The sequence below is a fragment of the Thermobia domestica genome, chromosome 10 (genome assembly GCF_964235325.1).
Source record: "Thermobia domestica chromosome 10, izTheDome1.hap1.1, whole genome shotgun sequence".
Taxonomy (NCBI): Eukaryota; Metazoa; Arthropoda; class Insecta; order Zygentoma; family Lepismatidae; genus Thermobia; species Thermobia domestica.
Window position 1 is genome coordinate 267546548 of NC_137463.1, and position 27204 is coordinate 267573751.

The 27204-nt window shown below is 37.0% G+C and overlaps 1 protein-coding gene across 1 annotated transcript in view; it reads left to right on the forward strand.

The window, feature by feature from the left end:
• Positions 1-27204, forward strand: part of LOC145663202 (acyl-CoA Delta-9 desaturase-like) — a 66268-nt gene that overhangs the window by 30996 nt on the left and 8068 nt on the right. The window contains exons 2-4 of the mRNA XM_081729552.1: positions 17232-17453; positions 19707-19837; positions 22219-22424. Of these exons, the coding sequence (XP_081585678.1) occupies positions 17246-17453; positions 19707-19837; positions 22219-22424 (545 nt within the window). The 5' untranslated portion in view covers positions 17232-17245. The remainder of the gene's footprint in view (positions 1-17231; positions 17454-19706; positions 19838-22218; positions 22425-27204) is intronic.

Below are 27204 nucleotides of genomic sequence, written 5' to 3' on the forward strand. Positions count from 1 at the left end.
GTAATACATATTTCGTGCTCTGTCACTCGTTTCTTTATTCAATCACTGACAGTGCCGTGCCGTGCAAAATCAGCGCCCGAGGCAAAAGTATATGACGGCGTCCTCGTATATATGAGTGAGGTCGACAGGCCAGCCGCGAAACGCAAGAAAATTTTTCAATCCTGCTTTTCCTTGATTTTGAGCACGTTCTATTACTTTTTCCTTCCATTCGGGTTCGTTTTCCTCTCGAATTTTCCTTCCCCCTTATTTCGGCGCCCAGGGCCGTCGCCCCGCTCACACTCCCACTGCACGGCACTGGTCACTGAGGACCTTTTCCTTAGCAGACCATTATCATCCTCATATTCAATTCCCTTTAACATCAAGTGCTCCTGTCTCGAAGGTGGTTAACAAGCATACTTCTAAGTGTGAGGTTGTGGTCTCGTTTTTCGGAAAGGGGGTGGCTCAGTGGTAGAGCGTTCACCTCTGGTGCTTGGGGTCCTGGGTTCGACCCCAGCCCCCGCCAAGTGAACTTCGTGGTGGACAAACACTGTGTGAGTGGGTTTCCTCGGGGTTCTCCCGTTTCCTCCCACTTTCTTCATTCCACCATTTCATTCATTACTCATAATCACCGTCTCTAACCGGCATAACCGTGGGACGTAAAACTCAAAGATTTTCGTTTTTCGGAAAGAGTAGTTGCTTCGGATACAAACATGACCGAAATTTGTCAGTCCCATAGTAAAATTTGTCCCTGGATATCGGGATGACCAGATGTTCGCTCACTTTTCGGATCCTGAGAGATTCCTGTATAGTACGTTTAATCAACAGAAGTGCAGTTCGGTAAATTTCTTTCAAGTTCCCACACTGATTTTTAAAACAGATTTCCTTTCTCTATTCGTCAATCCTTTAACTACATTTGCTGCGTTGCAACGTGTTAACACCCACTATGCCTGTTCTTTCTTCCCCATACTATAGCTAATATGAAATAGATGTTAGGCAATGTAAGAACAAAGAAGCTGGTCTTGGGAACAGGGAGTGGAGCACTAACTTAAAGGATAGCATTTGGGACTGTAGCAACTACCGTAAGACTCCACATGGAGTTGACAAGCGACTGTCAAATGTTTGAAATGAGGGTTCTGGTTGGACATTTAGTTGTCGGGGTGTTTGCCCAAGATCCCTCAGACGATGATGACTTATTTATGACACGAGCCACCATACGTAGAAGGCAGCCTCTTTTATACGCGAATTGCACTTGGGTTGAAGAAACGAACTATACGACATTTCAGCATTCTTTTCAGGACAACCGCATGAGAACATTTGGACATCCAAATATTGTCCTGTAGCAGCCACATTCCATAGAAATCCAAGGGAGTCTCCTCGATATTTTCATTATCTTTGAAGTTTCTACTGCGAACCTGAATGTTCCAGGACAGGTAGGGACATGTGAGACATTCAAAGGAAGTCCCGTGAACATATTGTGCCCGTGCTGAAAACGAACATTTAACTCCAAGAAATCAATATTCTCCCTTAACGCTGTTTATGATTTGACATTTAATGTGCAGGAGCTGTCATCATCTTAAGGCTCTTTGTTAGACTTCGCAATCCTTTGTCTGGATCCTTCCCCGCTGGTCTAGTGGCTAGCGCTGGCGTTCACCTTTGGCGTACGTGGTCCCGAGCTCGAATCCCGGTGGGGAACAGTAGATTTTGATTCAGGGGCGTCATTTCAGACTTCGCTGCGGGGGAGCAAGAGCACCACCGACATAAGACTTTCACGTTTTGTACTAGTATATTAGTAGACAATCTATTAAAGTATATGTATTCCTCAAACTCTTGGGGTGCAATTGCCTCTTCCTGCCCCCCCCCCTAAATGACGCCCCTGGAACATATCACTGTAAAATGTAGCTTCATGTCTCATGTCTCAGGGACAGTGAACTTCAGGAAACAAATAAACCTTTGTTTATCTTTTTCGAATGTAATATTACCGACATGAGTACCATTTTGTAAAGCTTTTTATGTAGAAAATATTGTTAGATGAACTAGAAGCTTTTGGATGGAGTGAAGAAATTAAAACCACATTGTCATGACCGTACACTCTCAGCACACATTCTTGATCTCCACCCATTGCTTATTTTCAATGCATTTTGTAAATCTAGGATATGAAGTACCTAGGGCATAAGCGTGGAACGTTTATTTATTCCTCACTTCATTTTCCCAATACAAGCAAATTTATAAAGTAAAGAGGTTGCAATCGTTTCGGGACAACCTAGAAGGTCCAAGAGTTTAGATGGAGGCAGGCTCATAGCTAAGAGATGTCCTCGGGGCTAAGACTCCACCCTGCGACCGCCTTCAGCCTCCCTTAAACTTCTTCGTTGGTATGTAAGTAGGAATTTAAAATTTGCTCAAGTTAGTCTCCCCCTAAAAATGATCTCGCGACCCCCTTGTGTGTTTTCCTTAGGGTTGTGGCTGTTGGGTTCAAAGTGTTGTAGGTGATAACTACGTACTCTGCTCAGTAAGGTGTTATCATAGTGTATAGTAAAACCTTTCTATTTGAAGTGTGCTTCTGCTGGCGCTGCTATTGGTGCGTGATTTCCCGCGTTTCCCTCGAAAGAGGAGGAACAATTTGCTGTGCTCGTGATCTTTCAAAAGTTGGATACAAGCAGGGTTCTTTCCCCAGAGGAAAGGGAAGGTTTTATCTTTAGAAGGGTGGCGGGGATTGGGCCGAAGAATGTTTCACATATTTTCCGAGGGCACAATTGAAATAGAAAGGCTCTGGTAGAGAATTTATACAATGTAGGATTGAAAGTATGTTGTAGTCACATTACAATTGTGATTCTAATAAGCAAAGACGTTTTGAGAGTGAGTGGTATTAAGGATAAGAAGTATGATCAGGTGACTCGGATTGTTATTCTAATTATCCTTCAGTAGTAAATTTTGAGTAGCATTGCTACAACCTTATACTGATAGAGTAAACAAGTAACCTCACGATTTCATGAGAAACAAAACAACAATGGTTCGAGCCTAGGTGGAGATATAGGAATGGCTCCACACATCCACGATTTCGGTATATATTGGAAGTGACGTAGTCCGCACTTAATTTTGATGAGGTCCTAACCTATTGAAGATAACAGGACCTTTCTAAGTCCATTTGTGGAACCAGCCCATGCAGAACGTAGGAACCCTATATACAGAAATGAGCAAACAACATATTTTATGGAGCAGCCTAACAGAAGGGGGTCCCATTTAGTTACATCATTGGAGGCTACACACCACAGGCGAGTTTTAGAGCGAAGGTTGCGCATATGAGATTAGTTGAAATGACATAATTTTTCATGAGAAATGGTAGAATCAAACTGAAAAATAATAAATAGGACACACAAGATATATTCGAAAGAGCAGAATGATAAATTTTGGAGGGAGAAAGATAAAGTTGGGGGTGGTGACCAAACCCTTGAGGGAGATAAGAACAATTGCCCATTCATACTTCACTAAAATGCTGAAGATGAACTGAAAGTTATTTAAAATATTTTGCATGATGTGCAGAAATTTGAGTGGCCGGCAATTATGAAGCCGTAATCTTAACCTAAAAGACTTCTGAACTATACGGAAAGCAGACGTAACGGTACAGTCAACGAGAAAAGTTATTTCCCTTTTATGAAATTACTTTCGTAAATAGCTAACTTCCGAATAGAAGGACAATTTGACTACAGTTTTCAGTAAATTAAAAAGAATATGATTTTCTGTACGTTCCAGCCATACCACCGATATTCCCAAAATAAATTTTACCAAACGGAAAAAAAACTTTTGTCGCTGACTGTACAAGGGAGTTTACTTTTAAAAGGCTTTTAAATAAGCTGGAATACTTAATTTGTATTTTGTTTTCGTTCTTCAAGACCTTGGAGTTCTTCAATAAAAACGAAAAGAAATGTGTAGGTGTGGTGACTAGCTTGGCTTTGTGTGTGTGCGTGTTAAATAACAACTGATTCCATAAATAATATAAGCATTTCTCTGTCAAATAACTATTATTAAATCTTAACAGGTCATTATCATTATTATTATCGCACAAAGAGATAATTTGCCAATTACTTCTAAACAACTTTCTTTTCGCAAACCAGAAATGAGATCGCAAGAAAGATTGAGTTTTTTCTTTTCAACCTTTATAAGTGCACGTGCAAATAAGCAGGTCACATGTATAGCTTGATGAAGCACGGGAACATCGGAAAGTGCTATTCCGTATCTGTGGAATAGTATGCTAGCGGCTGGGGAAACCCCTCTCTTACAAGATGCTGCAGTCGGAGAAAGTGTCAGCGAATGACGTGTGTTTGAACGGTAACCGACCTAGATCCGTTATTATGACCACGGTAATAGCCAGCGTTGCCAGAGCTACTAAACACAAAAATAGGTCGCGAGATGAGAATTGACTCTTTTATCTTCCAGAAGATCGGGTAAAGTTGCATTTAGTATCCTGATAGGAATAGTGTCATTTCGCACCCTAAAAAACCTGTAATAGTATCATTTCGCCAACTCTAACTGAGGCTATATGATTCAGGTTTAGGCAAACACAATATTACCTCTTTTGTCCCAGTTTATAAGATTTCTAAACTTCTGAAATACAGTGTAACTATATACAGGGTGTTTCGAAACAACATCGACAATGTTTGGGAGGTGATTCCTGACACCAAGATAAGACAAAAAAAAAAAAAAAAATGTAGACCAACCTAGGTGCATACATACTTCCTTTCGGAGTTTCAGGCTGATGAAAACATGACATAATGAACTTTAAAGGTCCATAGCTCCAAAACTACGGGAGCTAACGTAGTCGGGTCAAGACTTCACTTAGGAACTAACATGTACGCTATCCAAAAATACATGTCTAGATTCCTAAGGTTCTCACGCGACAATTCTTGTAGAAGTTTCGGTACGGGTATATAATTTGAAGTACTCATCAATTCCTTCCGATTTCTCCATTCCACCATATAATTTATTATTATTATTATTATTATTATTATTATTATTATTATTATTATTATTATTATTATTATTATTATTATTATTATATCGAGCTCCATCGTGGCTAAGCAGTTAGCGTACGTATCTTTGGCGTGGGATACCCGGGTCCGATTTCGGGCTGAAACTTATGTGCTTCGGATTCTATGATAATCTGTGGCTTCACGTCTTAGATAGCCTCGCTGCTGAAACAGGGGCGTCATTTCAGACTTCGCTTGAGAGAGGCAAGAGCACCATCCACATAAGACTTTTACATTTTGTACTTAGTATATTAGCAGACAATCTATTAAACTGTGTGTATTCCTCAAACTCTTGCGGGGCAATTGGCCCCTCCTGCCCCCTGTAAATGATGTCCCTATGTTGAAAGGGACACTAAAGTTAAAATCAAGTCAAATTGTTATATCATTGTCTTCCTCTTACTTTAGTGCATAATCGTGGGAGGTTAGGATTAGGATTAGGGATTAGATTTCTGGGCTTTCGGCTAGGGCTGTTCCTAATTCCGGAATTCCGGAATTTTTCGGAACGGAAATTCCAATTCCGGAATCGGAACACAGTTTCAAGACGTTCCGGAATTCCGGAATTTCGGAACGTTCCGGAATTTCGGAACATTCCGGAATTTCGAAACTCCGGAATTTCGGAACATTCCGGAATTTCGAAACTCCGGAATTTCGGAACATTCCGGAATTTCGGAACATTCCGGAATTTCGGAACATTCCGGAATTTCGAAACGTTCGGGAATTTCGGAACATTCCGGAATTTCGAAACTCCGGAATTTCGGAACATTCCGGAATTTCGAAACATTCCGGAATTTCGGAACATTCCGGAATTTCGAAACATTCCGGAACTTCTTATTGAAAAAATAATTTTTGCTGTTACCCCGAACTGAGAGGTGTGCGCAAATCTTAGCTTTTTTAACTGGATATTGATTCCGCTGTGCTGAAGGAAGGAGTTTTGATCCACGGCAACTGGTTTGTTTCATTCTCTAGATCCGTTCACTGTGAACGATTGCGCATAAGATTTGGAACTTTGTCTGGTTATCCATAAAGTCTCAATCATAAGTGATTCAGTGTCAATTCCGTGATTTTGTTGCAGAAGTCGGAACACAGAAATTCGAGCTAGTTCTTCCCTTTAGTTTAGTTTATCTTCCGAGAAACACCTTTTTTATAAACCACTTTGTATATTCTTTTTTAAATGAATACCGACTGTACCTTTTCCATTTATACGAGGCAACCCTAACAAGAAATTGAACTGCATATCTTTTGATGTATGGCCATTGTTAAGTATAAGTACCTGAAGGAGGGGCAGAGAATCATTTAAAAGAAAATACGATTTTCAGTAATTAAAGGGATAGGATAGTCTGAAATAAAAATGTGCAATTATTATGCTGCTGTCCGTATTATGTAAAAATATGCATTATTGATGTTACATGAACTTTTTGGAAACTAGAATCAGTATTTCATATTTTCAGGTTCAAATCACGCAAAGCTAAAATTATTAATGCATCGCTTGTATTGTATTTAGTATACTGCATGCTGCAAACAGCAAAAAATTTCTTCGAACAAGGGATTACTGTTTAATGTTTTTTGTAACTTCTATAATCATCATGTTACTGCTGTTTTTTTTAAATGAAAGCTTTATCAAGCATTATTTGCATAACTTGTCAAAATGTACATGAGAGTAAATCGAATAGAGGTGCAAACTTTACATAATATCTTATAATTATTCACATGTACGCGCTACTCGTTTCTTGTCCTGCGACACTTATTTGAATAACTAACTAAATAAAGGTGTCTATCAGTTAAATACTAAGCATTGGAACCTACGTATGAAGATTAGTTCTAACTCTACTAATCAAAATTTTATGCAAGGTGATAAATGAATTGTGTGAGTGAAAAACATTTAAAATTGGTTTGTTGAGAAATTTTTTTTTTCTTAACAAGTTATACATTTATTATTGCTTTTCATTTCGGATACATGAAATTATTGTAGGCTGTGCACGTTATTAGAATGTTTTGTTTCCTGTAGCTGATACTATTGAATAAGTTAGAGAGAATTTTGTGACTCGTAAATGGTGTGCATAAAATTAGGAGTAAACTGGTCCCAGACAGAACCATGTTACACCAGTTATATATATATATATATATATATATATATATATATATATATATATATATATATATATATATATATATATATATATATATATATATATATATATATATATGCATTTGTTCGGATTCTATATTTTACTATAGGTTTTCGTCACATGTAGCCACGGTGCTGAAAAGAACAATAGACTTCAACAAAGAAACAAACATACATATTGGAAAGGTACTTAAAATTCAAATATAATTTTGATAACATAAGCCTCGCAACAGCATCCTCAAACTTCGCCGAGATTACAGACAAAAGATCTCCTCCAGTTCCTTACCAGAGGGTAGCGTTCCTAAAACTGATGCAACGTTCCCTCTTTGTACTGCCATGCTGATGCGTTGCAGTAGAAAAGAGGTTGCTCTAGCATCTCCTGACGATAAAGAAATGCGGTGACCAACTTCTTTTATAAAGTTAAGGCCTTCGAGACCCCATGAACCACCCGATTCAATAGCTATAGCGACAAAATTATATTTGTCGAGTAAATTGCTATACTTCCTGCGTTTTTCTGCTTCTCGGCGAGCAGCCACGTTGCCAGCTTGTGCTGAGGAAGAATGTAAATTTGAAGGGGCGAAGGTGTCAGAACAAGTAAAATCCCATAGAAGTGCTTTTCCTTTCTTCCACGGTATTAGGGTCATACCATCTGGCCTCTTGCCGTCTGCACGACTGCATCCCAACGGTTCACATATAGAAGGAACGCCTGCTGAAATTAGTGCCCTCATGATAATGTCGTTGACGCTGGAGTGGCGTGAATATCTGCCCGCACTATTGGCACAGGAGAGTCCATGAAGGAGGCCCTTCTTGTCTACGACACTTCTACAGGCAGGACATCTGTGTTGCTCGCAAACATCTGCTCCCAAACGCAGTGCACTGGCAATTCGAAAACTGTCATTGGGAAGATGTAATCCTAAAGAAGGTGACGGGATAGCATGAAGCCAAGCGCCTGCTTCTGGAGATGATGTAGCTAGAAGTCTGGCCTTATCTTCTGGGTTATCGGATGACTGAAGTAGAGCTGAAAAGTGATGACTTATAACAGGATCGTCCCAAGAGGATTGTAGTCCTCTCTTATCAAGGTCAGGTGGATCTGATCCCACTATAGATGACCACTTAGCAATGCTATCGTTGACATCCGAATCCGATACTAGGCTAAGATCTTGTTGGAGAATGGTCTCAATTAATGGCTTAGCGCCATAGAATGAAGACAGGAAGGATGAAATAGCCAGATCCATGGCGCGACGAATGCCGAGACCTCCGTGGTTAACAGGAAGGGACGCCTGCAACCAAGAGTTATTGTTGAGTGAACAATTCAGGATAGATTCTAGACCGGTTTTCAAGGTGTTGTCATAGCATTCCAGTAGATCAGCATCCCGCCAAGAAGGAGCACAACGAAGAAAGTATAGCAGCCTTGGCATGGACAATGAGGCACGTAGTAGGTAAAAGGCAGAGTGAGCTGAAATCAAGGAAAGACGTTGAGAAATTGTATTAATCACCAATATATTATCAATGTTGTGAAATTCTGATGTAAAAACATGTTACTTTCTTTAAACAATTACATCGATACAAGCCAACAGAATATGTACATTTTCATACAAAGCTGCAATATGAAGGGTAGTTATGCATTCAGATGAAAGGGTCTGCACCAATGACTAACTAACAACAAGAAAGGTAAATGTTCAATTAGTATACCCGAAATTGTGAGTAGCGATGGTAAGAGTTAAAAATGAAAGAAATCATTTCGTAAATGTTAATATTCACATTAAAAGTATTAGCCTAATGTTCATATTTCGCTCTTACGAAATAATGAATTTGCATCAAAAACTATTCGTACTTCGCGTAAATTGATTTTTACAAAAATTGATGTCTTAATTTCCTTGAGTAGAAAAGTTGGCGAAAACTTTCTTTCTCCTGATTTCTCAAATAAATCAGATAAAAAAGATCAATGAGATAAAAGAAGTTTGTTAAGTTAAAAGTCCATAAAGCCCATTTTATGCGATGCAATTTTCTATGCAATCTTGCATGCTAAGAGTCATGCGTTCAAATTATTTCGTGTAATAATAATTAACATTCAACTTTCCATAGTAAATTGCACGTATTTCACCTTGTTCGGAGATAGAACATGTGCAATCTACCATGGAAAGTTGAATTCTAATTTTTATTACAGGAAATAATTTGAATGCGTGTCTTCTAATTTTGCATACATAATGGCCTTGTCTACTATCGTCTAAAGTCTACTTTCCCCTAATTTTTTTAAAAAAAATCATCTGGGCATTTATATGAAAATTGACATTTAATACATGCCCTTATAATATTTTATCAACATCATTGTTCTCTAACAATATTATTTTCTAGCACAGAAATTTTGCTTTTTCTTTCAATAGTAATTTACATTTACATTTTTGTTGCATTATTTGATGACGTCTCAGGTAGCATCAGTTATACCATTTCAGGGTTTCAGTTGTCAAAATTTTCACAATTATGTATTACTCATGTGTACTCCTTGTACTTTAGATTAAAAGTTCATTAATATAATTCCAAATGACATGACTACAAATGTTTCGTGTGCTCTTGTATTGTTTGCTTAATAGTAAAACAAATATTTTGGAATTAAAATGCCAAACATGTAAATTGTTTCCTTGTTGGTACTTCAAAATACAAAATGGCAATGATTGAAAAAAATGTAAAAGATAAAGATAAAATGCTGTACTTTATTCCAATAAGTGTAAATACGAGAATGCATAACTGTTTAAGACATGTTGCTACTATATTCCATAGATACCATAGTGAAAACGAGAAAGTATTTGCGAGTAAATTTGTGGGATTAAAGCCTTGTAATAATGTTTGAGAACCATTGCCTCAGGACTGTTTCGAACTTTTATATTCAAACTTCGAACTAATATTAATATTATGATTCCAGAATCAACAGTGAGCTTCAAAATTTCAGTCTTGAAAACAATTCCGAAATTCATACTTTTGAGCATTCCACAATTCCAAACTTTTGGAATGTTACGGAATTTGCGGAACATTCCGGAACTTCGAAACGTTCCGGAATTTCGGAACATTCCGGAATTTCGAAACGTTCCGGAATTTCGGAACATTCCGGAATTTCGAAACGTTCCGGAATTTCGGAACATTCCGGAATTAGATGAATTCCGAATTCCGGAATACGAAATCGAATTCCGAACACCCCTACTTTCGGCATCTAAGGCCATGGCTCGTCTCAAATATGAGGGAATGATGTCCCTCGGTGATAACACCCCCGGCAAAAAGGAATGGAGAAGGAAGGAAGCGACCTGGAACTATTATTATGTTAGGTACACTCATGTCCAAAATGATTGTCGTATATCTATAACTGTCTTCTTGTAAGAATATAATTTGATAATAATTTTGCAGAGTACTTTTAATACCGATACTACGTGCATAATCGGGAAATGTATATTTGTGGTAAATTTAATAGGAAAAGAATTATAAATACGAAAACTAGAATGAGTAAAACAAAATGTAGCTAAATGGACAAGAAAGTTTTATTTTCGTTTTATTCTTCTTATTTACTGTTCTTTTGACATGAAATTTACCACATACATGTCTTTGCCGATTATACACATACTAACATTATAAGAAATACCGGGCAAATTCATTATCAAATTATATTCCTACAGCAACATATTTATAGACATGCAACAATAATTTTGGACATGAGTGTACCATCGCGTCATTTCCCTTGTGTAATGAGGAGAACCCAGAGAAAAACTCATTCGGAATGGCTAAGTTGAAAATAGACCGAGTCCACCAGGGAATTGAACCTGGGACCATTCCAGTGAAAAATTAAACAACAATAACAACAAAATGAGAAGGCGTGAAGCTATCACACGTTGATCCATTATATAGCATATTCTCACTGATTAAGATACACAGGTGCATGGGGGTAGTTGGTTCGATCTCAGCTCGCGCCAAGTGAGCTTTGTGGTGGACGAACACCGTATGCGTGTCTTTTCTCGGGGTTCTCCTATTTCCTCCCATCCATTCATTTTTCATTATCACCGTCATCACCTTTATCCTAGCCGGCATAATAGTGGGACGTAGAACATAGAGATTTCATATATTTTTTCAAAACCAAAAACCATACGTAATGCACACGTTGAAAGAATTTGACCTTACAAGAAGGGGAAATTTCTGTACGTTTGCGATTCCTGGGCGTGGCTGGCAACACTGGCATAATTCTGATGTAAGAACCAAAGAAGTGTGTCTTATGAAGGAGGAGTGAAGAAGAAAATAAAAGATGTAACCTTGAATCGAAAGAGTGAAAGTGTTGACGTCATCATTTCCGGCTGTAAGAGATGTAAAAGGTGAGAATCACATTATTATGCAAGAGAAAAAGATCTTGTCATACGAAAATATATGAAAAAAGTTCCAGTACACGCCCATAAGAAAGTGAGAGAAATGAAAGGTTATACTTTTTTTGACGCAATGAATTCTGAAACGTTTTCTCATTTCACGTAAAGATCTCTTGGTTATTCAGAAGAAGAAGAAAAATGGAAACTTTCGCGTCCTCACGACACGATAGTCCACTTTCAGTCAAAAACTAAGGTACCAATTCTTCGGACCGGACAACACTTCACTTCAGCACAAAATGGCAACGTTTTGACAATCAGCTGAACAATTTTAAAAAAATTATAACATTAAAAGCTCCTAAAAGCGGATAATAATAATAAAAAAGGATGAAAATAATAAACTCTGCTTAAAAGCCTGCCATACTAAAAATAATACAAAATTTACCATTTTTCTTTCGTTTGTTTTTCATAAGTGAAAGGACATAATGAAATGCAATTTACCACAAACATCGATAATGTTATTCTACAACAGAAAATATGAACCTGAAGAATTTTCAGTGTTGCCATCCATAGAAATTACAGTGTTGCCAGAATAACATTTCCCCCAAAATCTAAGTTAAGGTAGCAACCAGAGGAACGAGCTCAAATGCATTTGATCACATATCATGTTGTTTTGTTTCTTGTGAACTACTTTTTAAATAACATTATTATTTAAGTTAAACTCAAAATCAACTCAATTCAATTTTAATAACTGTATGTTAAAACTATTTTGTTTATTACAAACGAAATACAACTATTATTTAAAAAATGGTGATACGTAATCAAATGCAGTTGAGTTCGTTCCTGTAGTCACTGCCTTAACTTAGATTTTGGGGAAATTGTTACTCTGGCAACACTGTAATTTCTGTGGATGGCAACGCTAAAAATTCTTCAGGTTCATATTTTCTGTTGTAAAATAACATTATCTATATCTGCGGTAAGTTGCATTTCATTATCTCCTTTCATTTATGAAAAACAAGCAAAAGAATAAATGGTGAATTACGTGCCTTTTTCGTGAGAGACACGGGTTCGATTCCCGGCGGGAGCTCATGTGATTCGGGTTCCACGTTAACCAGTAGGCCCCGTCTCATATAGCCTTGCTACTGAAAGGGTCATTAAACTCAAAATCAACTCAACTCAACTCTTAAAACAGTGAGAACGATTAGGCTTTGAAATGTCGATTTCGTCCGGTAGATGCCAACCGCTGTAGGATGTCTGCTGTCATCTAACGGCGCGATGTGTAATTTCTGACATTATACAAGTATACGATCCACTGTAAAAATGGCATGCGGATAAAATAGCGGGGTAGTATTTAGAGCGGAAAAAATGAAATTCAGAAGAAATGGCAAGCGAAAAAATGGCAGGGAGGAAAAACTGTCAGGAAGGAGAAACAATATGTAAACACGTAAGAAAACATTTTCAAATACTGTATATTACTGAAACTTACCTCCTGCATATAAGAATATCGAGCCTTGCAGACAAATTATTAGTACTGGAATATTCGAGAAACAAATTGACTATAGTACGCAACTTGTCAAACGAAAATTCTGGTACTTCTTTTATTTAATTTTCTATTATTCCTGAATTGATGTTTACTGTATACAGGACATAATTTACGTGAAACAACAGTAACCACAATGTTATTATTTTTATAATGCAAATTAGGTAGTCACATTCCCAATACTCCATACAGAATAACTTATATCCAATAACAATAACTACATTATTAGGGTCTATATAATTTTGTATTGTCCAATTTCGTATAATGCAAATCTACAGTTAGCTTCGTTGTACTATAGCCTCGTAAATTACTCGTACATGCAACAATAATAACCACCTTGTACTATACCATGTTTAAAATCTCAAATTGTGAGCAACTGTACGTAAGAAGTCTTCAACAGAGTTTTTCTGTCAATGTAATCTAAACACAAATCCCTCAGCCTGTTCTGCAAACCAACATACACTCGCTTTGTCTTCTTATTCGGCACTTGCCCCCTGTCACACTGCAGGATCACTATCTCCACTGCCGCGCAGTCCTGTTGCAAGCACTCAACCAACTTCCATATTATTGGATGGTTGTACCCAGCAAATCGGGAAAACCTATTGTTCAACCCTTGTATAAATTATTTGTGCGTGGGTTCTCTCCAAGAGTATCTGATGCACGTTCTAGTTTTGGGGAGGAAACTGTGGCTGAATGCGTCTTTCTTTCGACGTTTCTTCCCCTTCTATTCTCCTGTATGAATCAGATACATATATTGAATCAAAATAATGAATGAGCTCTTCTGCTTCTGAAGGAGCTATCTGTTTGAAGTATTCCATGTCTTGTAACACATCTTCACATGAAAGAAATGCCAGTGAATCAATTTAGTTGCAGAACATAGAAAACTCTACATCTTTATTATAAAAGTCCTGACAAACCCTATTCTTGAATTTTACGATAAGTACTTTGTCGTAGATAGAAGACACATCCTTCTTTAGAAACATCATGTCCAAGTTTATTTCAAACTGTGTTGTAAACTGCTTCTTCAAAGTCAGATACAACCGTTGAAGCAATGTATAGGTAATCGTTATAGCTATTTCTCCTCTCGGGACCCTTACTACATTTACCTAGGTAACTGAAATCGAGGTGATGTTGCAATAAACCAAACAGATACTTCAGAAAGGACAGCCGGTTAAATGTCATGAAAATGCTTTCATACTTGTATATGTTACATGTACACATATTGTTTTTCCTTCCTGCCATTTTTTTCCGCCTGCCATTTTTAGCGCGCACCCAAGTATATACCTTTGTTTCAATAGTAGAAATGCTTAATATGGATAGCCACCGTTACAATCACCGTTAGCCGTTAATATGGTGATAGATTGACTTCATTAAAGTACTCGGCGGGGATAACTGCTCTGGTTATTTATTCCAAAGAAAGAAAAAGAAACATAATTTTAAAATTCGCTTTCATTTCCAAGAGTTATCGTGTGTAACGTTATACGTCCTAACGTTCAACCTTATAAGATACACTTATTGTAACAAACAAAGCTCTAAGAAGCAGAAAACAATTTGAAACGCCCTAGAAAGTTAGTATTATCAATTCCATAAAATTCTTAGAGTTTAACGAAAAAGGAATGTCCAAAGATCAGATTTTTCCCCCATAAAACGGAACGAGATAAACCACCCAAACTTACAGAGGTACAAACACCTTGTCATATACTACCATACCAAATTTTTAGCTTTGGCAATTTTCAAAATTTAAGGTGGGTGGTCTTTGGTACCCCACCCAGAATTTAGGGGGTGAGCCAAGGTACCCTTCCAAAATTTAGAGCAGTTGTCTTATGCACTTCTGGCCATGACCCCTGGGCAGGAACCATGGCCTCTGAGCCAGGGATGCAGAGGCACAAAAATTAGATGTTTTTACTACTAAATATAACAATGGATACATCTTATTAAGCTTAAGAGGCCTCATCCCGGCGAAATTAAAATACCGCTAATTTTACAGTAATTATGTGATATATTCAAATATATAAGATAATCGAAATGTGGAACAAGAGCGTCCTAAACAATATCATTTTACATGGGATACCGTTATTACGACTCACTTATCTGCTTTCGATTTCGAGCCATTTTGAAAATCGGCAGTTATTTTCGCGTTTCTAAACGGCTGATAACAGAAAATTACTGGGTGACTTGTGATAACGGTACCTCATGCAAAATAATATTGTCTAGGGCGCTCTTGTTCCACATTTCAATTATCTTTTATCTATTTGAAGATATCACATAATTACTGTAAAATTAGCGGTATTTTAATTTCGCCGGGATGAGGCCTCTTAACAAAATGATAGGGGTGAGGGTGAAAGCTGATGAATAGTTTCCGAGATAAGAAAAAAAAAAGTGTTACAACAGTGTAATTTATCATCGCAAAAAAAACGAGAGAGAAAGAAATAGAAAGAGGCATAAAAAGAAAGGAAGACCACAAAACGAATAGCCAAGAGTATACTCTTATTAGTATTTAAGATGGTAAAAGTAAGAATAATAGCATTACAACTCAAAGGAGTGAAATCAAGAGAAGAAAATTGACTAAATTATTGGCCCACAAAATAAGTGTATTGGCACACTCTATTATTCTTATTCTGCAAGAATACATGGTCATAATACATTGTAAAAAGTAGTTGTTTTATCTAAATACACTGGACTGTTGCATAAGTTGATAAAACACGTAAAGCAACCATTTGTGATCGTGACATGAAGACTTGAACCTGTCTGGCCAGTTGATACTGGACTGAGTTGAAACTATGCTAAATGGTGTTCTTGGCAATGACCCCGACCTGTCCACAGCGCAGAAATTACAGAACCTGCTGTGCGTGCTACTAATAACAGTGCAGAAACAAAAGAAAAAGATAACCATTGTCTAACTCATTAGAAGTTAACAAGGCAGAAAATTATGTCATTTAGCAAGGCATACTTCTCCCTATTTTTACAGAATAAAGTTGTCCAATATTCCTCGTATTTACTTTCTCAAATATTTTTACTTAAACGATTTAGAATAATGGAAAAAATGTATTAAATTACCATACTATATGATCATTAATCATGAATTGAAATAGTGACTCGCGTATCATGTTCTACTATAGATGTTCTATAAAATATTTATAAGTAAATATGATTTTGCATTGAAAGTAGGGGGTTCGGTGGCTGAATGGTAGATCGTTAACTTCTGGTATGTACGTGGGGTTTGTTGCTTGATTTCAAGCCAAGTAATTTTTGGAGGATAACACAGTTCCCGTGGGTTTTTCAGGATTAGTCCGTTTCCTCCCACTTTCTCATTCTACCGATTCTTTCATCATCATTCACTTGCTTTAGTCATCGTCTTTCTTAGTCTAAAGTGCATAATCGTGGGACGTTAAACTGAAAGAAAAAAATGTGTTCTTTCATTGAAAGAATGTGTTCTACAACTAGGATGAGACAAAGAAACAGCTGATACAATTTGCTAAATCCTTACTATTTCAAGTGTGCCCTCGAAATATATGCGAAACATACTTCGGTCCCACTCCCGCCACCCCTCTTATGGAGGAAACCCTCCCTTTGCTTAGGGAAAAGAAGTGAATGACCTCGGCCACAGCAACTTTTCCCTCCTCTTTCACGGGAGGTGAGGGGAAAACACAGATCGACAGCAGCGCCAGAAGGGGCACACTTGAAATAGTAAGGGTCTACTAATAGCCTTTCTTCTTCTTCTTTTTTTTTAAAATTTAAACTACAATAACGTCTGGCGCCACATTCATTGGGGCTCAGATTCTGCCAGCCGGCTTATTGCATCCTTGGTTTTAGGGTTAATTAGGTACTTCCCTCAGTGCTAGTGCTGGCTTTCTGGACCAGAGCTCGAAACTTCTTTCTTTCAAATAACTCCCCATCTGTCCCCACGACGCGACGTGGGTTGGTACGCAATGCCGACACCATCTGGTGAGTACGAGATGGAATACATGAATAATAAATAAACAATAAATAAGAACAGCTGAATAAAAACTGTGAATTATTATTTTAGTAGCAAACACCTTTTTTCCTCATAAATATTCGTTTTCCTTTGTTTTTTCTATAAAACAGAAAAAGGAGAATTTACTCTTAATATTAATATATATTTTTAAATATATCTTAATACTTTTTAAATCTTTAAATTTATGTATAATTTTGTAATTTACGTATAATTTATGTATAATTTAAATAATTTTTAAATGTATGTATATTTCTAGGTTTAAAATAGACCATGCCACCAAACAGTCCTGTCAATCCAGTACAGAATGCCACGACAGAGGCCGCCCCTCTCCCGGAGCCTGAAGAACCTAAACGCACTGACTACAGCTGCCAGAAGATTGTTTGGGTGAATGTTTTCATCATTGGGATGGCCCATGTCCTTGGTGTCTGGGGACTCACTTTGATGTTCGACACTGCCAAAGCTTACACCAATATTTGGGGTGAGAATACAAGTACTTCAATTTCTCTATTGTTTTACTTTTAAACTATGTGGTATTCGTTGCTGCTCGCATATCTTTTGGTGTATGAGGTCCCGGGTTTGATTCTTGATGTGGAGACCCATCGAACTCACTACATTGGTTCTGAAGCCCCTTTAAACTATAGATCTCTTCCAATGTAGTTTCACTGCTGATGAAGAACGTAAATACCAATAAATCAATTAAGCAATTAAACTGTGTGTTTTCGTGCGAGAGAGATTCCGAAAGTAAGCTTCGACACTGCTTTCACATTGAAAGTTATTACAAACAAACAAACGAAATGAATATCATAATAAAATAAAATCTTTTGGCTATTTTCCCACAGAGTCGCTACCAACATTGACACATTTGTCGTACTTTCAAGTCAGCTTCAATAAAATGGTGCTCAGCGGTTTAAGAAAGTTCCTCACACCTCTTAGTTGCTTCCAAACTGGTGTCTCAATAGTCCTGACTTCAACGCAGGAAAAATGTGAAAGTTTGATGGAACAAGATCAGGGTTGTAGGTCGAGTGGTTCAACACAAATGACGAATGTATTCTACAGTGTTCTTGCTGTGTATGGGTCTTACACTGTCGTCCAAGAACAAAATCCCTAGAGTAAAGAGTCCTGATTTCTTGCGTCAAATGACGGACTTCAGTTTGATTAGTGTCGTGCAATAGTGTGCCCCATTGACTGATCCTGCAGTGATAAAATCAAGCAATATAAGCAGTGTTCGTAGGTTTAGTTTAGAATATTTCCCTCGACTGACACAAAATTTTCCTTTTTCTTATCATATTTTATCTCGTTTATTGAGTATCGACTTCCTATCACAGACGTTGTGTGATAAGATTAATGTAGATAGCTAGGTCAATCCATACGAATGGTTTCGACTCCGGTGGTTCGAAGTGGTTCGAAGTGGCTCGAAGTGGTTCGAGTATCTCCGAATATTATAAAAATTTGAGTGTGACGAACCTTGTGTATGAGGTCAATAACACTATTCACGTTGTCGTATGTACAAGTGTTCCTGAATGGCGGCCATGTTTGTTGTCGGTGGAGTGCCATTTTTTGCATTTGCAAAGTATTTACGAAGTCTACAGTTGCTCAGGACGTACGAATCAAACAAACACCAAAGAAAAAACGAATATTCACAGGAGAGATGTGGTACACAAAGAATATATACTCTTGCTTTCAAATAAATATGCAGGGTTGCAAACCAATACATGAATTCACCAGAAAAAGTACAGAAAATTACACATTTAAAGGGGTTGTATTTTTGAATGGCATAAAGTGAGGAGTTCATAAGCTTTGTGCTGAATACTATTGCTTGCAAAAAGTTTGCAGAAATATCCACAGCTATGATACTGCTTGCACCGTAGATTTATGAGGATCCGAAAGTTGAAGTGTGTGACTTTGATGCCATTTTTGTGGCATAATATCTCAGGAGGGCAAAGTGCTAAAAATTGCTGCTTAGGCCACAAAGTAATTATGTATGTGAATAAACTGTTGCAATAAAATCAGGACTGATATCTCATGGATAAAAAAGTGAGGACATGGGAAAAATGCTAAGAAAGCACGTACATGACGATGGTCCTAACCTGGAAAATTTTAAATGTTTTGATATGTTTGATGCTAGATCTCAAAAACTACGCATGGTGCAGCAATTAGGCTCGCTTTTGTCTGTGTTCAGTTGTGCAAAAGCTTGTGAGTAGCGCTTGTTCCATCTTTCTAGCTCCATGATCATTGCCACGTCTCTATGCTAAGGTGCTTAGCTTCTCCTTGTAACGAGACACCCATTGTTGAACTTGACCACGGTATTAAGATACTTAATGTGCCAGCAAAATATAATTGAAATTCAATCCCAGTTACGGAAGTGAATATGAAAGGTTGCGTTATATAGGATAGATGTAACTCAATCTTGTGAACATATTAATTTCAGTAATTGAGATTGTATTTCAATTAGACTCGCTTCTCCATATTACTAACATTTCGCGCCAATCCAAACGAATCTTGAAACGACTCCCTGCTTCGAACTGGAAACGTTGTATTCAAATAGATTATCCGTTACGTTTTAGAGCTGTAACGTTTAGAAAATGGATGAGAACTTAGAGACAAACTATAGTGTACTTATAACGTTAAGCTTAAAGGAGCCGACCGCGCATGAAAAGAAACTTGAGATCCTTCCAGCCAGAGTTTCTGACTTCTGAAATACTTCGTGGTAAATATCTTTTCTTGTTTTCAGCCATATTCCTGATGATATTCTCTGGCCTAGGAGTGACCGCAGGCGGCCACAGATTATGGGCGCACAGAGCGTACAAAGCCAAATGGCCTCTTGAGATTTTGCTGGCGATTGCCTTTACTATGGCTGGACAGGTAACACTTCAAAAACCTTTAATAATTACTAGAAATAATATTTAAATTATCATTATTAGTATGCAGTTAAACTACGTATAGTTTTCTTATTATTATATTGTACTGTACATACAGTATAATTAACATTTGCTGGTGTTCAAGTATAGGCTATTAAAAAAATATTTAGCTTTTTGTTTTGATGTAAGAAAATAAATTGGTAGGCCTATAGATATTCAGTAAATGCATTAAAAGTAAGTTCTATTGAGGAAGTAATGGTATAGCAGTGTTATTATTATTTCTTTTTATGTATGTACGAGGGTCATCGAGAAGAAAACGTTTTAATGTGAAAACCAAACGACAAATTGTGTGTTGAAAAGATTTAAGATACCGAAACTTCCTACTCTCCTCTACTTTGTAAATATTCGTCATACACATTTTAACATTTACCACAGCACAGTGGTTCTCAACCAATGTGTCGCGACACACTGGTGTAGCTAGAAGTCGCATAAGGTGTTTCGCGAAATATCAGAATTTAAGGATCATAAAGCATTTGATAATTAGTTAAAATCTATTGTGAGACAGACTGTACTAGTCAACAGCAACAATGCTTAGTAGTGCACAGTGCCAGCAACAATGCTTAGTAGTGCACAGTGTCAGCAACAATGCTTAGTAGTGCACAATGTCAGCAACAATGCTTAGTAGTGCACAGTGTCAACAACAATGCTTAGTAATGCACAGTGTCAGCCACAATGCTTAGTAGTGCATAGTGTCAGCAAGAGTGCTTAGTAGTGCATAGTGTCAGCGACAATGCTTAGTAGTGCACAGTGTCAGCAACAATGCTTAGTAATGCACAGTGTCAGCAACAATGCTTAGTAGTGCACAAAGTCAATATTTTATAGAAACTTAGAGATTTACACTTTTATAATTTATATTATTAATAAAATAAAAGGTGTGGTGATGTCATGAACATTGACTGCCTAGGTAGAGTGTGTCGTCAATCAAAAAATGTTGGAAACCACTGCCACAGCGTAGTGTTTCTTTTTCTATATTGTCAATGTACTTCTGTTGCCGCCAATGTATTCAAAGCGTCTATGAGTGCAACATTAACAGAAAAGTGCTTTCCGAACAGAGGCTCCCAACTTTAACAACAAAAATGGAAATCATAAATCGTGTCACTCTCCGTACTTTACATGCGACTGCTCCGTACATATTCAGCATTATTACGCACAAAACAAAAAATAAGGTTGTCTTGTCTTGTCTCATTTTTTCGTAGAAGTATCATCTCGTCTCAATTTGCGAAGAATTTTTTTTCTCTCAATTCTCGAAGAGCTATCCTTATTTCCTCTCGAATTTTTCTAGTATGATGTTGTGACTCTATGTCCTGATTTTTTCTTAATTTCACCTGTCATCACCCAATCGGCGTCGAGCTCTTCAGCTTAATCGCTCTTCAGCTCAATAATTCAGCGCGAGTTCGTATGATCATGAACTTTATACGTAGATAGTGAGCCAGGGATGGAGGCTAAGAAGTGCTAGCTCAATGAGGTTATGAGAGAGAGATCACCCTAGCGCGAGCCTCATTGAGGATGGCGTCTCAAGCTCGATCGAGTATAGTTTTGAGCTACCGTGAACCTCATTGAGGATAGTGAGCTCAAACGAGAACGAATCTGATTTAGCGTGAGCCTTTTTAGCATTTGTGAGTGTGAGCCTCTTTCAGAATAGTGAGGTTAAACCCGTGTGAGCCCTATAGTGACCGCGAGAACTGCTGAACCTTGGGCTGTATGCCAATCGTAGAACTTCTTTGCCTCACATGTGTTGCATCGGAAGAATTCGGCATGATTCGAGGAGCTGCCTCCAGAATGCACATTTGAGAAAACTTGAAACAACAGAAGGGCACCAACAGTGTTGCCAAATTTAGAAGACATGACGAAGGAGCGAGAAAAAGCACAACACGAACATTAACAATTATTCGAATTAATCGGAAATAATAATAATAATAATAATAATAATAATAATAATAATAATAATAATAATAATAATAATAATAATAATAATAATAATAATAACAAAAATATAAAACAACTACAACAATAATAATAAAAATGAAGAAAACGAAACTGAGCAGCAATTCGACAACACTGTACCCTCAGTAAATGTTCTGCGTGTCCGTACAGTGTTAGAGACGACAATGACAAACTTCCATGGATTGAGGTTGACGACCGGGACACAATCTCGTGTTCTATTGGACACTGAAATTGGTAAATCTAGGTCAAGCTTCACGACTCCGTGCGATCACTTTCCGATTGGAAAATGGTCATCACTAGTACAGAGAGCATATTTTAACTTCAATGTTCTGTTTAACTTTTCTTGTGTTATTTATCAAATAACTTTGCTCCGTTCCACAGAATAGCATCTACGAGTGGGTGAGGGACCATCGGACGCATCACAAGTTTAGCGAAACAGACGCTGACCCTCACAACGCCAACCGAGGATTTTTCTTCTCCCACATTGGATGGCTGATGATGGAGAAGCTCCCAGAGGTCAAGAAGAAGGGCAAATCAGTTGATATGAGTGACCTTCAAGCAAATCCTATCGTCATGCTTCAAAAAAGGTAATATACACTGGGTATATCGGTTTCTTGTCATAATTCTGCATCTGAATATCAAGACTTCAGCTGATTTTAGCAATAACCCTTGTGTATATTACCGCGAACAATATAGCATAGGAGGTACGGTGAGGCCCCTTAGTAACTCCAATTAACAACAAGTAATTATTTGTGTTTCGTACAAAAACTTTATATACAGATTCAAAACAATACTGTATTACATTCCACTCTAACTCAGACTGTCATTTTCGACATCATTGACATCATTCAAAATAGAAAAATAATACTTGATTACCTCCTCACCAGGTAACAGGCGCAACTACAACCCAAAGTATTGAAGTCATGTCGTCTTCTTGAATTGTTGTTTGATGTAACTGGCTTTAGCCCTTTGAAACTAGAGACTTCGTTACTCACAAACTATTCAAAAATCTAAGCAGCATTCAAATTATCTATCACTTCAAATAGTAATCTTAGGAAGAAAATAAAAAAAAATGGAATGAAATCTTTGAGATTTACGTCCCATGGCTATGCCGGTTATGCTAAAGGAGACGGTGATGAGAGATGAGTGAAATGGTGGAATGAAGAAGGTGGTAGGAAACGGGAGAACCCCGAGAAAACCCACGAGCGCGATGTTTGTCCACTACAAAGTTCACACGGCGCGAGCTGGGATCGAACCAGGGACCCCAAACACGGGAGGTGAACGCTCTATCACTGAGCCACTGCGCCCCCACAGGAAAAAAATAGTAACCTTAGCAAGAAAGAGACGAGATCACAAACAATATAGAGTAATGTAAGAAAACTTTCTTTTCGCTACACACCCAACTTATTAAGTCAATAATGAAGTAATTTTCGGGAAAAATATATTAGCAGTTATGTACTAAGAGTAGTTATGTATATTAGTAGTCAGTATCTATTAAGAATTATGTAAACCCAGATAGAAACAAAAATAAGAAATATTTGATTACTTACATGGGCATACCTTGGGATCCTTCTACGACCGCAGTGGTAAACGATCATTTTTTTATTTATTATTTATTATTTATTTATTTTTACATAAGAGCGAAATAACAGGAAACGATATTTTGTGTTCAATATACTAAACATAGACAGGGGAGAGAATACAACAACAGATGTTTAGATACGCACGTTCATTTAAGAGATACACTGCATCAAATATCTCTGGGGTCCCAAAATGAACCCATGACAGTACACAAGGAATAATTTAAAATGTTAATATTACTAGTAATTAACAATGAATTACTGGCAGATGTTGTCGAAACATCGTTGTAAAATTACAGTCAAGTGTAGATCAATATTAAAATCAAAACTGCCTGATTCTTACTAACGTTTTTCATTAATGAAGCCTGAATATACGTTTCTATCTGTTGTCCACCCATTTGCTATCTGTTTCTCTTACTAATCGATAACATTTATTCTATTTTAATCATTTTTTTCATTCAGTTCCGTTACAAAACAAAAGGAAAAACGGAAAGAAAAACAAAAGGACTTGAGCTATCTAATCAATATTAACTAACTAAACAAGAATTGAATTACTACCTAATTTCTACCTAATTTTATTATCGTATTATTTAACAAAATTTGATTGCTATATAGCTGCTACCTAATTGTCATAGTAAGTTGACAATTGTTTAATATTTCCAAAACCTACATTTTCTATTTTTGTCTTATTGATTTCAAGAGTTTATTAAATAACACGAAAAATTTCCTGTTATCCTATTCTGTTAATTTCGGTGTCTGCTTACTGCTTATTCTCTTCCTAATCTTGGTTTCTCACCTAATGATTTTCACCTGTATGTGCGTTCCTCTCCTGTGTCACGGCTTTCCCTGTGTGGTTAATAATCACTATATACACATCACTTCACTAACACTACACTGCACATCACTTCAATAACACACCACTTTTCTATAATGCACTTAAATGTCATAACGATGAAGTTCGTTCACTGATTTTTTTTTTTTAAATTATGATTATGGCTGTATTTGTTAATGTAGCTGTATTATTCATTGATCTCGGTTCGTCCTACACATCAGAAACGGACCGTGAGTATCGGCATGAGGCCCAGGACCCATTCGGAGCACTTAGTGCGAGCCCTGGTCAGTTGTGTCCCGCCACCGCGTACACACGGACCGAAAGTCGCACGCTATCGTAACCGAATCGCGAAGCGGCTTCGAGATGATGCTCTATTTCCGAGTCTTCATGTCACAATTTGCGATATTATTTTATATGATTAATTCTATTACATATTAGTGTATATTTATTCCCACGGCTTTAGATTTAACACTCATTGCATCACCGTCAGAAAACACACACGCTCCCAGAGCATCCGGAGTTCCTTACCAGTCAAAGACCGAGAATGGTCTAGGCACTCACACACCATCACTCAACCTCCTTCCTGGGGGCGCGGAGATCCAGCGCTTCCAGAAGTTTCCTTCGGTCCAGGAGGGAGGAATCCTCATTCATTCTATTTTCCATATTTCATGTCCATTTAGTTTGTGTTTTCTCTGTAAAATGCTTTTGTTCTCCACCAAACTTTGAAACAAAAATTCCAAACAAAAATTTCGAAACAAAAATTTTCAAAAAAAAAAAAAATCAAACGAAAAAATTTCAAACCAAACTTTCTTCTAAGCAGTTCCGGTTCTTCACTAATGAGTGCATAAACTTAAAAATTTGAAACCAAAATTTTCCCCAAAAAATTCGAAACAAAAATGTTCAAAGAAAAAAATTTTAAACAGAAGAAAATCGAATAATTTTTTTAAAACTAAAATTTCAAAGAAAAAATTTTCAGTTTTGAAACGAAAAAATTTCAAACGAAAAAACTTCAAACAAAATTTTGAAACAAAAATTTCAAAACAAAAAATATTACAAACAAAAAATTTCAAACAAACGTTTTTCAAACAAAAAAATTTTGAAACAAAAAGTTCAAACAAAAATTTTGAAACAAAAATTTTCAAACTAAAAATATCAAACGAAAAAATTGCAAACCAAAGTTTCAAACAAAAAATTTTCAAACAAAAATTTCAAAAACTTTTTAAATGCTAAACAAAACTTAAAACTGAATGCAACAAAGATTTGAAAATCATCAACCAATCAGATTGCACGAAAGATAGTGATCAGCCAATCAGATTGCACGAAATATAGTGATCAACCAATCAAATTGCATCAACAATAACTTTGTCAGTGTCAGATTACATCACCTTGTGACTGTTTTCTACAAGTGTGTACTCAAACTTAAGAAGTACCACAACAAAGGAAATGAATCCCTGTACACTACCTCATCAAGGTCAATGACGTGGTACATCGTATTGCTTACGTTTATATTTGGTCCATAGGTGGGAATAATCAAAACCAATGACGCAATTTCATTTGACAATTCTCAAATTATCCTACAAAGTTTAAATGTACCAATGTCCTGGACTCCTAACCCAATCATAGGTCAATAACTGATCACGTGATCATACTAATATTTGACAATGATTTACCCAATGAATGAGATACTATCCAATTTTAAGAACAATTACCAATTATTGATATGACAATAAGAAATGCACCCCTCCCAAAATTTAAGATTGGTACACAAATTCACATGTGTCTTATGAAAAAGTAATAAATCCTGTACTCATTCAATAGTAAAGCCGTATCAAAAAATAGGTCAATAAACTTTAAATTTTGAATATTTGGCCATAAGAGGAACACCAACATCTACAATGGATCCTAGAAAACGTTTACCGTATTTTGTTATTTGATAATTCCCAAATTTAAAAGGGAACATAAACATATAAAGGTAATAAACCGCTGTACATACCCATATAACGTGCTAAATACTTATCAAAGGGGTCAATAACCTCCGAAATTTGATTTTTGGTAGTTCTTTACCCATGAAAGGGAACGATGTGGACCATCCAAATTTATAGTGGTACATATTGAAGACCTGTACTATGATACCAAATGCTTATATTAAACAATTTCTAAAACTGAGTGGATGAGCCAAGATACCTCCTCCCAATTTTAAAGGGTGCATCAATGTACCCACGTCTTATGATAGGAAATGAACCTATATATATGACCATATAACCATATACGATAATAAGACCGCGTCAAAGGGAATAAATTGGGCCAAAAACCAAACACGTGGTACAACATATTGCTTATGTTTATATTTTGGCAATTTCTTACCCATGAAAGGGAACAAGGTGGACCACCCAAATTTATCATGATACATGTCGAGGTCATGTACTATGATAGCGAATGCTTAAATTGGAAAATTTCTAAAATGTAAGGGGTTGGTCATGGTACTTCTAGCAAAAATGTAAAGGGGTGCATCAATGTACCTATGGTTTATGATATGGAATGGAACCCTATAGATGATCATATAACCATATAAGGTAATAGGACCTCATCCAAGGGGATAAATTGGGCCAAAACCAAACACGTGGTTGTACTAAAATTTGGCAATTTTGTATCCATGAAAGGAAACGAGGTGGACCATCCAAATTTATAGTGATCTATATTAGGGTCCTATACTATAATACCAAATGTTTAAATTGGGCAATTTCAAAAATTTAAAGGGGGGTGAGCCAAAGTACCCCTCCAAGGTGCATCAATATACCCATGTCTTATAAGTGGGACGTAAAACTCAAAAATTTCAATTCATTTTCCATGTCTTATAATAGGAAATGGACCAATATACATGACCATATAACCATATAAGGTAATAGGACCTCATCCAAGGGGATAAATTGGACCAAAAGACCAAACACGTGGTAC